At 36.6% G+C, this 17,885-nt stretch overlaps 3 protein-coding genes across 3 annotated transcripts; all 3 read right to left on the reverse strand.

The window, feature by feature from the left end:
• Window positions 1-6,840: 6,840 nt before the first annotated feature.
• On the reverse strand, window positions 6,841-9,968 carry LOC106384136 (ACT domain-containing protein ACR6). Its single transcript, XM_013824148.3, has 8 exons — window positions 9,950-9,968; window positions 9,758-9,845; window positions 9,612-9,657; window positions 9,327-9,509; window positions 8,641-9,231; window positions 8,444-8,548; window positions 7,978-8,281; window positions 6,841-7,530 (listed from the first exon to the last, which is right to left on the reverse strand). Exons 2-8 carry the CDS (start codon window positions 9,805-9,807, stop codon window positions 7,472-7,474), a joined length of 1,338 nt encoding a protein of 445 aa, XP_013679602.3. The 5' UTR covers window positions 9,808-9,845; window positions 9,950-9,968; the 3' UTR covers window positions 6,841-7,471.
• A 418-nt stretch (window positions 9,969-10,386) lies between these two features.
• On the reverse strand, window positions 10,387-12,398 carry LOC106388692. Its single transcript, XM_013828822.3, has one exon. It carries the CDS (start codon window positions 12,237-12,239, stop codon window positions 10,476-10,478), a length of 1,764 nt encoding a protein of 587 aa, XP_013684276.2. The 5' UTR covers window positions 12,240-12,398; the 3' UTR covers window positions 10,387-10,475.
• Window positions 12,399-12,636: 238 nt separating this feature from the next.
• LOC106384135 (uncharacterized protein At3g27210) lies at window positions 12,637-17,028 on the reverse strand. Its single transcript, XM_048750026.1, has 3 exons — window positions 16,618-17,028; window positions 13,323-13,397; window positions 12,637-13,231 (listed from the first exon to the last, which is right to left on the reverse strand). Exons 1-3 carry the CDS (start codon window positions 16,793-16,795, stop codon window positions 12,834-12,836), a joined length of 651 nt encoding a protein of 216 aa, XP_048605983.1. The 5' UTR covers window positions 16,796-17,028; the 3' UTR covers window positions 12,637-12,833.
• Window positions 17,029-17,885: the final 857 nt, after the last annotated feature.

The raw sequence follows: 17,885 nt of genomic DNA on the forward strand, positions 1-17,885 counted from the left end.
ACATATATCTTTACTGCTTTCCATGATCAAGCCATGCATGCCTATTTTGCCCGGTGCGCTACCCCACGGCACATCAGAAAGCATAGTTCTTGAGTCTCGGGCTTGATATGCCCAGTAGGTGGCATGGATGTTTGGGATGAGCTCTCGGTTAGTCCGATGACGCTCTCCGTGACAAGCGCGACGGAGGAGAGCCATTCGACGGTAACAGCCGGGATGAGTCGTCTCGTGATTGGGTTAAGCCGACCCGTGTTCTTTGGTTTGTGGGCCTGTCGGGGTTGGGTTTGTGGGTCTGTGAGCCAGTTTGTCTAAGGTTTAGCAGGTTTTGATAATTGGGTCGTGGGCCTTTTATCTTGTAACTTCTTGGGCTTGACCCATTTTCTATTTCAATGAAATATTGAAGGTAAAAAAAAAAAAAAAACAACATGTAGAGAGAGGACAACTGTGTGGGTCAACGTTAGGATAACGTCAGCAAGATGAGACAATCAAAGAAGCAAATGCTGAGAAAGTAAAGCCATCTTGTCGGTTAACTCCTTTAACGGCCACATCTCTCTCTCCTTTAAATATATGTATAAAGTTAAATAGTTAAGGTTAATTGCTTCTCTTCTTTAACTAAAGCTACATTCATCAAGAATTACCTTTTTGCTCTCTCTATGTAAAGTAATAGCACCTCGGTACTAAAACACACACACACAACAACAACGAACGCGTGAAACGTTAAAATGAAAAGAAAACATTAATTCTATTTGTTCCATTAACATTTACACCTTACAATAACGAAGATATTACACCTTATGCGAGTTTTTACTGTCAGTAGACGAAAAATAAAACAATACATTCGAATCTTTCTGTATGGATAGTAAAAATCTTGTAGTCTGCTTGGCGCTTGCAGTTATTATCGACTGCAGATTTCGTATCTCCGTCTGTTATTTACGAGCTAGTTAATACGGGGTTGGTCTATTGTTTAGTTCAAGCGGAAATAGGAGGAATAAAGGAAGGTGGCTCGCGTGGGGCACAAAACTCTGTTTCTTCTAAATTTATTGACCACTTTTTGCCACCACCCCTCGCTTCCTCCCAATGGTCAATCTCTTTTACCTGTTCTTTTTCTTTTCTATTTTGAAAAGGAAATTTTGGTTGTTTCTCTCTCTCTCATTGATTATAGACAGATATCATGTTCTTATAACTAAGTCAAAATACTTGTGGTCGACAAAAGAAAAGATAAAAGCCATGCATATGCATGGACGTATATATTTTGATGAATTTTTTTTATCTTTTGGTGAAAGAATTATAAGATAGTTAGTGCTAATTATGATTAGATGATAAGTTAAATAGAGAAAAGTGAGTCTGCAGTTAATTTGCATGGGCTTAGGGATATTTTTTCAATATAAGTAAAAGATAATTCAAGGGAATTCGTGAGCACTCCCACAATACACTCTCACTACCTTTTCGCAGCGACACCGACATATGCCACATTTTCATTTTACCTTTTTTTTCTTGCAAAAGATCGTTAATTAAAGAACTGGATTTAAGATTAATCTCTACATATATACTATATATATATATTTACGGATATGTACATTTTTTTGAACAACAAGTGCTTATGTTAAAATTAAACGCACATGAGTTAAGTCAGTTAAGTAGGAAGAGATACTTGACAGTAAACTAATAAACTAACATAACTAAAACATAAATATACATATTCATTCTCGTAAAATATACTCAATATTACAGAGATATATGTGCCAGCTGTTTAGATACATACATATGCATGAGTAATAAAACCCACAGATTACATATCTTGGTCGTTGGAACCAAGACACATACCATCATATATACTTCGAGGAGTGACGAGAATATATAATTCTTAAGCTGATTTTAGGATATAGTTCGTATCCTACCTTTCCTCTGTCTATCGGCTTTGTTTCACCGTAAGAGGTAAATAACCAAACTGAATTTGAAAAAATATATACAATGGATATATATTTATAACAGAGTAAGACATAAATATTTTGCATAGAGAGATGTACGCACAGCTATATATAAATGGCAAAGACCAGACAAAGCTGAAAAGATAGCATCACGCTCGTACTCTTTTAATATATAAGATTTAATTTCCACATATATATTGTACTAATTAATTAATACTCTAGTAGAATAAGTGAGTGGACTCTCCTTTCCAGCCATCTAACCCTACCCGTCCGATCGATCAAATCTTCTATTCTATGTAATTTTTTATTTCTACCGTTGGATTTGTGAAATTTCCTTTCACAAGCATGATTTAATAAGAATGGGCAACGTCCCTATAATGTTTTATTTGTACGCAGCTTGACTGCATATATAGTTTGTAAAATCATCTTTAATATATTTTACAGTTTTTTATTTTAGTACAAATACTACGATTCTTCTAAATATAGTAAAAATATTAATTTATATGTTAGAGAAAAAATAGAAGTAAGTCGAAATATATTATTAAATAAATTTCAATTATTGTTACTTTTATATGTTTATCATAGTACTTGAAATTAAAAATAAAAATAAATTGAAAATACTTTAAGAATGTTCATAATCTGTGAAAGCTAAAACTTATCTATTTTCCACAAGAAAAATAGCTTTTTAAAAGCAACCGAAAGCTTTTTTTAATTTCTTCAGTAAGCTTTCAATATTCTGTACAATGGTTATACAGCCTCTCACGTTTTGCCTCTAAAATTGCTACGGTATCACCCACCCGCTAGTTTCTCTGTAATGTTTTCAGTTCCAAAAAATGTTTAACCGGCTACTCGAGAGGGTTATATCGGACCTATCAGTTTGGTCAAAAAAATGTACTATTATACGACAATTGTTACGTAAGATTTCTTTTTTTTTAAATGATTTTTAAAATAAGTAAAGCGATCCGACAAACACAATCCGACAAGATTACTATCTCTTACGATTATTCTTTTTTTTTTTTTCCAACTGAGTTTGTTAATATTACGGGTCAAGCCCATCCAAGAAACATTACAATAAAAGTCCACGCATCCGGCCCAACTAGCAAAAACAAAAAACAGGCCTAAATTTTAAATCTCACAGCCCATCTTCTGGAAACCGTAGTTTTCCAAGCAAGCCTCCGTCACCTGCGTTGCTTGCTACCAGATCGAGACCGTCCGTTTTCACCGATTGAGAACCTTCCTCGGAGAGCATCCAACGATCTAACCCATTGAGATCTCGTCCGAAACCCAAGCCAAACGGTTAACCACACACCAACACGGATCTATGATATCACTCGAGCAAATAACCACCTACAATCAATCCATCACCTCCGACTTCCATGCAGCGGTTTCAGATGATAGATCAAGAGACAGAGAGGCTTTGAAGCGCCGACTCATAGATCGAGAAGAAAGAGAATAAAAACTGTGAGCCAAAGAAAACAAGACCGAAGAAGGCGATACTAGAGGAGCTACCACCCCCCGGGAACACAAGCCGACGACAGCGGTACTGACAAAGCCACCGCCTCCCCGTAGCAAAAGCCGACGCGGCAGAGCTGTGGAAGCCTCTACCTCGCGGTTACAAAGCCGGCGATGGCGGAGCTGTCAAAGCCTCCACCTCCCGGAACCGGAGAACCACAACTAAATCGAGACAAAAGGAAGGCTTAAACGAATACCAAACAACAAGAACAAACCGGACCGACGGTGGCTGTGGAAGTCCACTCCGCCGGTCGGCGAGAGAGATCTTAAACCTGAAAAGCAGCAATGAAGATATGTCTGATGGAATTTCTTTTTCTTTTTATAAAAAATAGAGACATGAGTTTAAACACCAAAAATAGGGACATGAATTTTTGGTGTACGGAGTTTCTTTTTCTTTTTCTTTTTATAAAAAATAGGGACATGAGTTTAAACACCAAAAGAAGTAACTCTCTTTTCAGATGGAGGAAGCATACCTGTACGGACGTCTCTTACTCTATTCAACATTCATATCTTTTTCTCTCGGGCATCAATTATTCGCTTGGCTATTATTTGAGATTTATTTTCTTTGGACCTCCTGAGATACTTTTATATATAAGAGCAGCATTATCGCTGACTCTTAACCCAACTATTCTCCTAAATCCAATTAAAAAACAATTAAGAAAAGACAGAAGCCCAAGACTCGCCTCTTGCGTAAGGCCTGGAAGGCCCGCCTCTTAGTGACATGTGTCACCATAACGCGATGTCTTTGTCTTTCTCTCATCTCTCTCATCTCTCTTTCTCTCCCGAGAGGATTGATTCGGTTTGATTTCGAAACTTCCACCACCGGAATCGCCGCCGTCTCAGTCGCTTCCCCGCCTCCTCCGTCCCGACCTTCCTCCCCAACGCCTCCTCCGTCCCGATCAATCTCTGAAGCTCTTGATATCCACTTCTCAGGGGTATGCGTTGAGCTAGAGCACGGACTGGTTTGTTCTCTTATTACAAAGCAATAAATATCTTTTGTTAGATCATCTTTGAGTTTTGTAATGATGGTTTCTTATCAAACCTCAAGGTGAATTGTGGAGCGGACCTTGCTATTTTGTTTGTTTGGTGTGGTAGTTAAATCAATTAACGCATTGTCTGTACCCACTTGGGCTGTTCATGTTTCCAGCATTGTCGAATGGTTCCTCTCCCTTCTTCCTTGCTTTAATTGATTCTACTCTCATCTTAAAAAAGTTTTGAACTTTTGATCTATAGTGATGCGAGATAGTAGTTTCTGTTGTGGGTTTCTCGAGTTCTTGATATCTGTTCAGAAAGAAAGGGTTATGAGTCATGGAGAGGTCTCTCATGGGGAATGGTTGACTTTAGAAGAGAGTTTTGTTGAATCTAAGAAGCAAATATGTCTTTGTAAGAATATTGATATGCAAATTGTTTGGTATACTTCTGGTTCATATGAGATTAAAGATGTGTTGATTTTGTTTTGATAGGCAGAGAGATGTACGTATGGGGAGAGGATTCTAGGATCAAGCTCTGAGTATGTGCAGAGCAATGTAAGATTTATTTTATTGGTGAATTCCACATCTCTCTTTACATCAATTTTGAAGTTGTTTGTCTTCGTCTTGAAATTTGGAACATATTACTCGTTATTCTTTGATCCTCGATACTATTTCCAAGTGAATGATCAGTATGTTAGGAACAAACTCAAGGTTGTTCTGTTTCCTTTCCTTCACCGGGTGAGCTTGTCTTCTCTTGCCTCTTTCTGTTTGAGACTTTTTCAGACCAGCCATTAAGTAAAACTAGTTCGTGTTTTGCTTCAAACGATCAGAGACATTGGACTAGAATCTCTGAACCAGTTGGGGGTAGGCTCTCATACAAGCCTCCCATCTATGATATCAATGCGCCAGATTTGTACATTCCCTTTATGGCATTTGGTACGTACGTTGTTCTTGCTGGTCTTTCACTGGGACTTAATGGAAAGTAAGTTCTTATGACCCTATGCATCTCTCTCAGCGTTTTGAGTCTCAGGGGTTCAGTGATTGATGGACACTGAAGATTTTTAACCTGAATTCATGTAGGTCTTCTTATTGGTACTTTGTAGCAGAAGTTCGAACATTATTGACATTGTATGTGGTAAAGATTCATGTTTTATAAACAATTTTCATCTTATGGTATCTTTTTCCCATAATATTTTTTTTTTTTTAAAATTCTTAATTAAGAACCTTGCAATGGAGCATAAAAATATTTGAGTTTCTTAATGTTGTCTCTTAACTCACTTTTAATACTTATAAATATTAAAAAAAGCTTAAGTGTCTCTTAGGGATAATGATGCTCTAAGGGACACAAGCTTGGTAGCCAAACAACATGTATTTTGAAATATTTAATCTATGTATTTACCGATTAGCACGTTTTAATATTCTTAACTGAATAAAATTGCTCAAACCTCATCATTGTTATATTCTAACTGGTGCTAAATTATCACTAATCGATTTTACGGCCTCAACGATTAACAGAGATTGCATATAGTTTTTTTAGAACTACATATATTACTGACGTACAAGTTTATCTCACATAACTATGTAGATCAGATCCACAAGCTTTTGACTTCTTAACAAATCATTTCTACATGATGACTACAAATATACACACTCATTGCTCGTAATAGAATTTTCTATCATAAAGTGAAATGGAATAAAAGGAAAACTGTGCCGCCAAAATCCATAAAATACATTAATTTCACCATCTGCTAAATGTCACCTGTTATTTATTTTTTTCCACAGAGACTCCATTAGGTCGGTCATACGGAATGGATTTCCGGTGGAACCATTCCGATCGGCTGATCACAATTTACATGAGAATAAATATATCTGCGTGCTCGAGTTTTTTTCACAGGAGGTCCGTACGGATATTATGGGTTTCCAATAAAACATAATGAAAAAACAACAAAACGATCTCTAAATTTACAAAGACATTGTAACTCCGATCTGAAATTATATGTATGGTGAGCTGATAAACTTTTCCATAATTCTTTTTCTCTCTGCATTTTTTGGTCAGCTTTCTCCCTGCATTTTAAATTGTGAAATCCCTATATAATGTGGGTTTTTTGTGTTAAAAGAAAAAGGTTTTGAAAGTGGATACTGTTAAGAAAAAAGAGAAAATTAAGTGATAAGAAATTAAGAAATTAATGGGTGAGCGTGGTAAGAGCCGACAAGAAGGACAGGCAGAGCCGTCTATTGCCAACAACTCCCCTCTGATAAAAGCCTGTTCTACTTCTTCTCCAGCTTCCTTTTTTCTTCAGATTTTAATTTATTTTCATTTCAGTATTTTTTTTTTAATAGTCGGATACATTTTTTTCTGACTAAAGCATACAATATTACCGATCGATTATTAATACTATTATTATTGGTTTTACCTGCAATCACTATCCTTCTGTGACTTCGGTTATTTTTTTAATTAAAATGAATAAATAGTAAATGTCATGTTATTATTATACACAAATTATGGCCTTCACTTACTAACAAAATGTAATTATAGGGAAAAGAGTTTTAATTTTTTATCAGCAAGCCCTCTCCTCTATAAATACTCTGCATGGCTCTCTCACTCTCTTCACCAAAACTTGAGCAGATCTCTTTATTCTCTCTTATTCCTTCTAGCTCGTAATAGGTTTTTTTCAAAAACAAAAAAAATGCAATACCAGACGGAATCGTGGGGATCATACAACTTAGGGTTTGGCGGCGACGTGGGGCTTGCGGCGGACACAAGCCTGCTTCGGCTAGAGTCTCTGGTGGCCGAGAGCGCCGTGGTAATATTCAGCGTGAGCACGTGCTGCATGTGCCATGCCGTGAAGGGTCTCTTCAGGGGAATGGGCGTCAGCCCCGCCGTTCACGAGCTCGACCTGCACCCCTACGGCGGCGACATCCAGCGAGCACTCATTCATCTCCTCGGCTGCTCAGGCGCCTCTTCTCCAGGTGCTCTTCCGGTCGTCTTCATAGGCGGTAAGCTGGTTGGGGCTATGGACAGAGTCATGGCTTCTCACATCAACGGTTCTCTCGTTCCTCTCCTCAAAGACGCCGGCGCACTCTGGCTCTGAAACCTTCCTTCATTGTCTGCTTTCTAATTGCTTTTAAAGTTTTTTTTTTTTTAAGAGAATGGGGAAGATTAGGGAAAAAACCAAAAGCTATAATGACAGGCTAGGTTATAATAGTTTGTAATTAGAGAGAGAGAGTTGTGCGTTTGTTTTAAGATCTATATATTCTCTTATCCTAATTACATCTCACTAATCAACTCCACTAGTTTTATATGTCAATCGTCAGCTCTGTTCCCACCAGTTTCCTCATATGCTATTAACGCAATATAGTGATACATAAACAGGTTCATCATCCTGTTATTTGACCACACAATTTTACAAATGGGATTTCTCCACTTTTTGTTTCAGAAGACGGCTACATTTTTGCAACCAGCTTAGCTTATGAGATGATGCCCTACCTAACCCTAAACCCTGTCTAATTATAGTATATATACAATTAGCACATACTTTATGAGACAACATGTTACTGGAGAGGCTTACATTTGAAGATGTTGCTAAGCAAATACCCCATTGTTGTTTCTTGCGAGCCCCTGCTGCTTGTACCAAGAACAGAGCATTCCTTCACCTTCAGCTTGCTTACTCCTATCTCTTTTCTTATTGACTCCACGATTTTTGATTCAACAGCGCTTCCTGTAACGTCTGTAACGTAGAACGTGTCTTTAGCCTTACCCTCTCGCGTTGAAATCTCTGCTCTCACAATAGTTAAGCTGTTCTCTCGAAATGTTCTAGTTATGTCTGAGAGGAGACCAACTCTGTCTTCTGCTGATAATTCCAGCTCTAAACCCTGAAAAGTTATTATGTTTCGTATGCATGCATAATCTGTCTTCCAGTATATCATTTAGAAATTTTTTTTAAAAAAAAGAGTATCAAAGTGGATACAGAACAGATAATGTATTCTGAACCGTTTCTCTAGTGTGTGTAATTTCCCTAATTGGTTAATAATTACCTCGGAGGTTCTTCTCTCAATGGCTGCTTCAAGACATTGGATAACACGTTCTTGCTCGGCTTCTGAGTTTATGGGAAGTCCATCTACATGACGGATGTAAAACTCCTGCAGCATCATATTATATATATGGTTAGAAAAAGATCCCAAGAGACAAAAAAAAAAGTGTTACATTTAAACCCATAAACAAAAAAAAAAACCTGATAAGCCTCTAGTGGTTCTGTGCTGACCATGCCATGGAACACCACATACTGCATATCAGTCAAGGTACAGACTACGTCAAACACAAGCTTTGGTCTATCTTTGGACCTCATGGTAACAACGGTATAATCCTTGTCAATGTTTGTTAGTGTGACACAGGGCCTTGATGTCCTTGGTCTTTTGACGACTCCCTCGTAATCCCTGTCATCAAACATGATCTGATGCAAGCGCCTCTCCCTGTGTGTATCAGAACAAGATGAAAAGACGGTTTTTGCAGCCCTGGAGCCGCTGTTGGTCCCAACTACATTGCAGAGCAGATGCTTTATGGTGGAAAGGCGGAGTGGGTCCGTAATAGCTGAATTAGTAGTATTGTCGGTGGCGTGAATAACTGCAGCAGCTCTGGTGTTGTGAGTCCATATCTCAGCGTTGACAACGTTGCAGTGAAGGTCTGTGAGAACAGCAGATACTTCAGACAAGAGACCGGGTCTGTCGGTTCCAGCGAGCTCAATGGTGGTGTATTCGTCAGAGGGCATGACACCAACTGAGCTTCTTAAAGGTGGAATAAACCAGCCAGCGTTGCGCTCTATCCTCTGATTAGAGTTCCAACAAACCGTTTTTACACATACATACACCAAAGAAAAGAAAAGCTCTATGTATGTGAGAGTAGAGTAGGTAAGGTAGGTACCATTTGGATAAAGTCAAGGAGTTGAGTGTCAGTGATCTTGTTGCCATCTTGGTGGATGACTTTGAAGACGTCCATGAACCAACCGCCATCAGAAGAGATGTAAGCTTTCTTGATGACAAGATTCATATCAGTGAGGACTTGGACAACTTCCAAGAGGGTCCCCTGTTTGTTCACACTATCAACCTGTTTGTAAGATGACAAAACAAACAAACATGTAAAAACAAACAAATAGGAGAGGAAAGTATATATATATATATATCAGATCAAGAGAGATTGAAAAGAGACCTGAATAACAGTGGCATCATCGCTAGCGTTGTTGTCTATTACAACTCTGTCAGTGACACATGAATATAGTAGATAGGTGTAAGTGTAAGGCTGAAATATTGTTGAAAGATATGAATGAACAAGTAGAGAGAGCAGGGAGGAAAAACCTGGGGGGATTCATTCTACGGAAGAGCTTGGCATATTCATCATCATCCATATGATCTCTCCTTGGGAGGGAAGCTTGCGAGAGAGTCCCTTCAAGTCAAGTTAAGAAGACAGAGAGTCAGTGGAAGAAAAGAAAAGAAAAGAAAAGAGAGGATAAAAGGCCCACCCACCCACCCACAGGCCATTTTACCCACCCTGTTGTGCTGGAATGATGCCCACGCACGTGACACTCAAGATTCCAAATGACGTGGGCAGGCCACAGCAGTAACTTGTGAGATTCTGCGGGTTCAAATTCATTCATTCATTCATCCAAAGGGATTATATTCTTCTGTGACTTTACTTTAAACATATATTTATAGCATCTTTATCCTTTTTATCCACGTCATGTGGTTGCAAGAGGAGGAGGAGGAGGCAAAACAGAGCAAGGAAGGCATTTTGCGGATTACATTCCATCCCACTTGAAAGTTGACATATATCACAATCAACTCTTATAATCTTCTTTCAAAGTGCGTTGGTTGATTAATGGATCTCACTGGGCCTCTACTTCTTTTGGGCTTTTCAATTATTATTTTTAATTAAAAAAGAGTAAGAAGGCTGGGGCTTGGCTTATGTGTTGTTGGATCAGAGAAAGTTGAAACCTAAAAATTGCACTAAAAAAAAAAGTAATTTAGAAAACAATGATTTTATATTAGTCATTTTGATCTGAATAAATATATTATTTTATTCATCAGCAGACCAAGACTTTTTGACTTTGGGACCAGTGGGGCCCATCTCTTGAAGCACTTCGGGAGGAATACTGTGAACGAGGTCACGGAATCTTTTACGCAAAAGTTGAGGCAGTGTCTTGGCGATACTGTCAAGGGTCTTTTCAACGTCATGTCTAACGATTGGTCCCCATTTCCTAAAATAGTTCAGCCACGGTGGCTCCGTGATTCCTGGTCCTCCGATCACCTCATAATCAGCACCTGCATCCAAGAACTTGTCACTTCTAGCCATGTCGTTCCTTAAGCCGTTGTTTCCGTCTTGGCCTTGCAAGACAAGTCCTGGTTTTGAGAACATTGCGTGGCCGTGAAGAGAGGAGTAAACCACGGGCTTGTTTCCACTTTGGAACTCTAGATCGCATGCCTCTACTAGACTTCCTCCACTATGCTCTGAGAAGTAGACGCGCCACAACTCACCGTTAAAGTTGCTGATCCGCAACGTAACGTGTTCCCAGTCTCCAATATGTTCTCCGATGTCTCCTAGTGACAAACTCTTGATGAATAAAATCTTGAGTCGGGCATTGCCGTTGAAAGGAGAGAATATCCAGACGACAATGTCAGTGAAAGTGCCTCCAAACATTGGCTTGATGTGTAGATACGCCTTTATGTTTCCTAAGTCTCCCCTCTTAACCCTTTCCCTTGCCTTCTTATCAGCCGGATAGTCCAGCCAGTATAAGTCATCGTCCGAGCCGCCTTGCGGAAGGTTTGAACCGTTGGGTTGTACAGCGACGGGGTTAGATTCGTTGCCTTTCTGGTATAACAAGGCACCGTTGGAGAAAATCCAGTCGACAGAGGAAGGAAGAAACTCTTCTTCGGGATGGAAATATATCAAAGGAGAGTAAGCTCGAAACAAAACTCTAGTCTGGTCTTGGCTTGGCATCATGCTAGACAAGTCAAATTTTGTATTTCTCAAGCAGGACAAAAATGGACGAGGAAAGTTTTGTTGCTGAAAACTGAATGTCCCTGTGTACACACCTGTCGCTTCTGTTCCTCTGGTGGCCGGTCTCAAACCATAAAAATTAATCCCTTCCATCCTCCACACCCATGTTGTATCAGCTTCGCTCCTCTGTTCCGTAAGATGGGATCCAACACAGCTTATAGATTCTTGTCTTAGAGGGGGCTTCAAAGGAGACGTAGTGACAAATAGGCCAACTGCTCCATACCCACTGGGACACAAAGGCTGCCAAAAATAAGCAGGCCCGTCTTGCTTAACGGCGAGGGAGGTAGTGTTCCCGACTTCGATGTAGTCAAGGGGTGGTCTCAAACTATTCCCGGATAAGTCTCTTGCAACAAGAACCCAACCAAAAAGCATACGGTTGTTGGGTTGTGCATAGAAACCAAGCGTGAAGAAACCACTAGGAAGATTGATGGGCTGGAAGATGCTGACTCCCATGTTATCAGGTCCTCTCTCGAAAGTTCTCCATACTCTCTGCGACGTCGAAGTTGAGATGGAGATTTGGATTACCTCAAGACCTCCCAGATCTATTTTTCCTTTCCCAAAGTTTCTCTCACCACCACCTGGAGGGATAACATGCAATGGAGAAGGAAACTTGAATGTTGTCTCCACAGGTAACGTAGATGGATGCGCAGATCCGGTCACTCTGAGATTCAAATTGGAGTTCACTCGAGTTTCGATGCAAAACACTTGGTTACCAAATAGCCCTACTAGTACAAAAAGAAGATAACAGAAGAGTTCAAAGGCTTTTTCATTTGATGATTGCATTCTACTCTCTAATAAAGCTGGAAAACTTTTATCTCTTAAAGATTTTTTTTTTTTTTGAGAATTATCTCTTGGTGTTTAGGAAAAAAAGTTCCACCTCTCTTCTCCATACAACTACTACTAAAGTTTTATTAATATGGAACATGTATTACGGGCGGATTATATGGAGTAAGAAATGTTTATATGTTTCGCTATAATTTATCAATTTATTTCAGGAAACTCTTTTTTTTTTTAAATAACACAACCTTAAGGTTTATTACCAAGTATAGCATAAAAAATCAAGTTCTTTGTGTCACAAATTTAAAATACTGATTTCATGGGTAAAAAAATTATATATTGAATAGGAAGGGGTTTACATTTTTTTAGAATCAAGCTTCAGATTCTTTATGACATAATTATATAAAAAAAATCAAGTTTAGTTATTTTTTATATAATTAAGTAAATAGAGAAAGTAACAGAGAAAATAGTGCGTTGCAAATGTGATAGGAGGCATTATGAGCTGTGAAGAGAACATTGTCCGAGCGTTTGAACAAAAACTAGGGGGACAAATTAAGAAACTAAATTGTATAGTGTTTTTTAGGGAGGGAGGTGAGGGGCTTAGCGTTGGACGTGAACGGGGGTATGATTCATCATTTTCCGTCGCCGCTCAGTGAAGCTGCTACAAGAAACCAAACGCAGAACGCAGCCGCCTTGAGCCGACGATTTCACCCTCTTGAGTTGTTGTCTTTCTGTATCATTATTATTATTGTTAAAAGGAGTCGCCGGTGCAGAAGATCTGCCCGGTGTTCTTAGCCAGAGACATGCTCTTGCTTTGCCTTCTGCCACGTCATCCTCTCCTTCGTCCTCATCTTGATCCTGCGTCTCTTTGAAGAGTTCGAGGAGTCTCTTCTTGTTGTCTGTTGGAGACGGCTCTTCGTGTTTTTTCTCATCTGCTTTAGGAGTTTTGTCACAGAATTTGTGATGCACCGGTGTTGTTCCTCGCGACGGCGTAAATTCTGCAATGAAACAAGTCAAATGTTCATTCATTATTTATTGAAAAATATATCGATATATGTTACAAAGTAACTTCTCAATAAAACGTCATACCACCATCAACGCTCATGAAATCATCTTCACAGTCAGAATCAAGCCACCCCCTTGAATCGAAAAAAGTGATCTCCTCTTCATTTACATTAAGAAACAATCCAAATCATCATTATCTCATATAATAATATGTCACAACTCACAAGGAAGGAAGAAGATAATGGACATTTTTAAACTGCAAGGTAAAAGAAATTGGAGGTTTTGAGTGAATGCAGTAGCTGTACCCCTAACTAACTTATACGGTTGATATGATTTTTTAACAATACGTTTCAACATCATACATTTATTAAACATTGTGATTTTTTAATATATGAAAGTTGCAACTTGAGGTGTGGTCCATATATATCTATACATACCACTAACTGTATATGCCTTAAGACATTCTAACCTCTAGCGTACGCTTCACCGTTTGTCCATGTTGTACCTACTACTATTATTTTGTAAATGGATAGATCCCCGTTGCACATTTACCCATGTTTATGACCATCATCAAACTAACTTTATCAATTTAAAAGCTCATTTTCATCTAAGTAATAGATTCTGACCCGCCCTTTTAGAAATTATCATTAAAGGGCGGGTATATTTTTTCTTTTTTTTTAGAAATTTAATTATCATGTTTGTGTTTTTTTTTGTAATCTTATTTGTGTTTTTTTTTGTAATCATATTTGTGTATAAATCTTAATCAAAATATATTTTATAAAATAATAGCAGTTTAATAGTTGATCCGGCATACGCTTGTTTCTTTGGAATCATATGTCCGTATGTCCTTTTTTTGTAATCATATTTTTCTATTCTAGGTATTAATACGCGGGTATAATGTTGGTTTGTAATTTTTTGGTTTTTTGTAAAGGGCGGATATAATTTTTTTTTTTATAAATTTAACTTTTCATGTTTGTGTTTTTTTTTGTAATCATATTTGTATATAAATCTTAATCAAAATCTATTTTATAAAATAATAGCAATTTAAAAATTGACCCGGCATACATTCGTTTCTTTGTAATCATATGCCCGTATGCTTTTTTTTATAATCATATTTGTCTATTCTAGATCTTAACCCGCGGGTATAATGTTGGTTTGTAATTTTTTGTTTTTTTTTCTGTAATTGTTATATGTCAAAGACATTTAATTTATATGTTTATGTATAATATTTTAAAAATTATTAGTAAGAGGTTTTGATAATTGTATTGAATGTGATATTCCATAACTATTCATGAAACCAATATCTGAGTGTTGTGGATATAAATTATTGAATATATATTTGTAGATAATTTTTCTTGATATTAAATTACAATATTGAAAATAACAGTTATATGAATTCCGAGTTATTAAAGGTTGATAGTTAATTACACATTTAGTGGTTTTTAATTAAGTTTTCAAACTATACATTGAAAACAAATCAAATTTGTCTGGTTCAATAAATGTTTTTGAATCATGTTTGATTTTATTTATAAATAAATCTCACCTTTGATACGTATATGATTTTTCACATATAGGAAAAGCATATATTTCTGAATTGTTCCATGTTCACAATATTTCTCATTTAGGTACGTAGTTGACAGTTTTTTCAGGGAGTAGTGAGTCATAATTTGAAATTAAATGCATATATTGTTCCATGTTCACAATATTGTATTTTCACATATAGGTATGTATAATATGAAATTAAAGTAGAAAGTGGTCATACAACATTTAAATTAAACGCAGAAAGTTAGTTATTACTAATAGAATAAAAGGAAATATGTTTTTTTAGAGCAAAAAAATGGTAATTATGTCCATTTAAACTAAATTATACTACTTTATGTCATATTAGACTAATTTTTTCCAAAATGGCAGTAATGCCCTTAAAATTGTAATTTTTAAAAAAATATATATATTGAGTTCGACAAGGGGGATCGATCGATCCCACTTTACAAGTTATAGTGGATCGATCGATCCCGATCATTATTCAGAACAAAAAAAACGCGAAATATATACTGATCGACCTGGTCCATTTCACTCGATCGGCGAAGGTCGATTTACACAGATCGACCGATCTGTAAGAATAGATCGATCGATCCCGTGCCGAGGAAAGAATCTCAAATCAATTTTTTTGGTTTTGTATGATTATATCCGGATTGATTCCCACTTGATTTGAACCGACCAAGCATGATTTCAACTCTTTAAACTCGATTTCTCTGGGATGAAAGTGAATATTCTCAAATATTCTCAAATATTTGAATTTCTAAAAATAGGAATTTGAATTTCTAAAAATAGGACACGCCTCTTCAAGAATGTTCCATCGACAACAACCAGTAGCACCCCTTTGAATTTGAATTTCTAAAAATAGGATATTTTTCTCTGGGATGAAAGTGAATATTCTCAAATCCATTTGTCGCTTTTTTTTGTTCCTTTTTTTTTTAAATCGATTTTTTTTAAAAAATAGAAAAGTGAATATTCTCAAATATTTTGTTTCCATATTTTTAGGAACTGATTTCTTATCCGTAGAATACAACTAATATGTAGAAATCAGTTTCTACAGTTTTTTAGAATTATAGTAATGTTTAGAATTTGATTTCTACATGTTTTAGATTTATAGTAAATCTGTAGAAGTCGGTTTCTACATGTTTTAGAATTAGATTAATGTGTAGATTTTGATTTCTAAGAATTTTAGAATGGTAGGTTAAGCGCGGAATGTGTATTCTACATATTTGTAGAATACTCCTATTTACGTAGATCACGTATTCTAAACATTGTAGATTCAATGAAAAAAGTAGATTTCTACTTTTTTTAGAACATAATCTGAAATTTATAATTTTAAATTTTTTATAACTGAAAAATATACCATTAAATTCATATAGGTATTTTAACAAATATTACTATTTTTCCAATTTTTTTTTGTTTGTAAAACTATTTATTAAAATTATTTTCATAAATATTAAAGAGTATTATAAGAAAATATGACACAAAATATAGATTAGTCTAAAGGGCCATAGTTACTATTTTTTTGCTAAAAAAAACAGTTTTCCCTAGAATAAATGAATAATTAGACACAGCATTTATCAATAAGCATTTATCAATAGTTTATGTTCCTAATTTTTAATAGTATTGATGCTTATGACCCAGTATATGACCACTAAGTCAATACATCTTGATTGGCCTGAAAAAGCAAACCACTTTACATTTGTCGGCACTAAAGCAACCAATCGATCACAGCTATTAACAACTTTAGTTACTTAATACGCACTATATTCGGTTAAACTTTAATTATTTGTTTCTTGGACAAAAAAGTAAAATAACGCAAAGAATTATATGATCATATCACCTGAGGAAACCCGAGGAGTGGAATCTATGAAAGAGTTCCCATTGATCGTGGCCGGATTGGTGACGTCATTCTTGACGGGGGATGTCGTGTCAGGTTCAGAGATTAGGGCCGAAAGCTTTACTGCTGAATCAGAGGAGGTCTTGATGGTGTTGTGAGAAGAGGAGACACAGGATCCCATCTGAAGACTCACTCGTGTCCAGCACAGAGAGCAAGAATGATTTGGGTTAGGAGAGAGTGGGGGGGGGGGGGATGAGTTTAGAGAATCTAAAAGGCACAGAGAGGGAATGAAGGAAGGAAGATGAAGAAGCAAAGAGAGGGGCTTCAAAGCCAAGTTAATGGTATGACAAAAAGAGCAGTTTCGATTTGGTAAGTGTCTTAATTGTCTCGTTTATTTTCATATAATTTATTATGGCCTCTTCGTATTGGTCCTCCTAACATTATGATATGGGCTCCCCCACACTTTATTTATTTTATTTTATCTAATCTTTCTATCTTCTTGATTTGTTGTTTCAATGTTTTTTTTTACTCCTTGCATTTTGTCATTCTGTTTCGCCCCGCATGAAATGTACGCCCCCCCCCCCCCATCTAATTTAAAAATGTTTTGAAGAGTATCATGTTTTGATATTTTTTAATTAGTTTAAAAGTCATTGAAAACTGTGTGACCAATGATGTTTTATAGTATTTTTGATAATTGGCTGGATTAGATTTATTTAATATTTTTAGTGTTACTTTTTAGAAAAATGTGTATGTCTTAATTCTTGTGCATTCATCCAAAACATCAACTATTTTGAAACAGAAGAAGTAATATTTTTGGTTCGTAAAACAAATTTTTTTTATAATCGAAGTCAACCGACTAATCTCACATAAAACATAAAACAAATATTATACTTCATCTAGTTGTCCATAATTAGAACATGGACCATACAAAAAATGATTCATTTAGAAATATCTATCCTGCTTTAGTGTTTTTAAAAGCTTTTGGTAGTTTTGGGTTGATGATCACTCCATCCTAGTATAAATGAGATGATTGTGTGTAATGAACTCTTAAATCTTTGATGTTTAATTTCAATTATCAGATAATAAAAAAAAAAGTTGATTCATTTTGGACAAGAGGTTAATGGGCCAGGTCAATCATAACCCGATCCATAGTTCCTCATCTTAAGTAAATGGACAGCGTTTTGATTGAAAAAATCTACAAAGTGAGAAAAAAGAAGAATAAAAGACAAGACTTTCCCTTTACATTAGGACAATGACTCCACGTTTGGTCG

This window comes from Brassica napus, chromosome C3 (assembly GCF_020379485.1).
Source record: "Brassica napus cultivar Da-Ae chromosome C3, Da-Ae, whole genome shotgun sequence".
Taxonomy (NCBI): Eukaryota; Viridiplantae; Streptophyta; class Magnoliopsida; order Brassicales; family Brassicaceae; genus Brassica; species Brassica napus.

Coding starts and splice junctions, on each gene's coding strand:
- LOC106384136 (XM_013824148.3), bottom strand. CDS start 9,807: ATGGATGATGATGAATATGCCAAGCTCTTCCGTAGAATGAATCCCCCC. Junction 9,510..9,611: donor ATGATGCCACTGTTATTCAG/GTCTCTTTTCAA, acceptor TCTTACAAACAG/GTTGATAGTGTGAACAAACA. Junction 8,282..8,443: donor TTGAGAGAAGAACCTCCGAG/GTAATTATTAAC, acceptor ATAACTTTTCAG/GGTTTAGAGCTGGAATTATC.
- LOC106388692 (XM_013828822.3), bottom strand. CDS start 12,239: ATGCAATCATCAAATGAAAAAGCCTTTGAACTCTTCTGTTATCTTCTT.
- LOC106384135 (XM_048750026.1), bottom strand. CDS start 16,795: ATGGGATCCTGTGTCTCCTCTTCTCACAACACCATCAAGACCTCCTCT. Junction 13,398..16,617: donor CACTCCTCGGGTTTCCTCAG/GTGATATGATCA, acceptor ATGTAAATGAAG/AGGAGATCACTTTTTTCGAT. Junction 13,232..13,322: donor TTTCATGAGCGTTGATGGTG/GTATGACGTTTT, acceptor GTTTCATTGCAG/AATTTACGCCGTCGCGAGGA.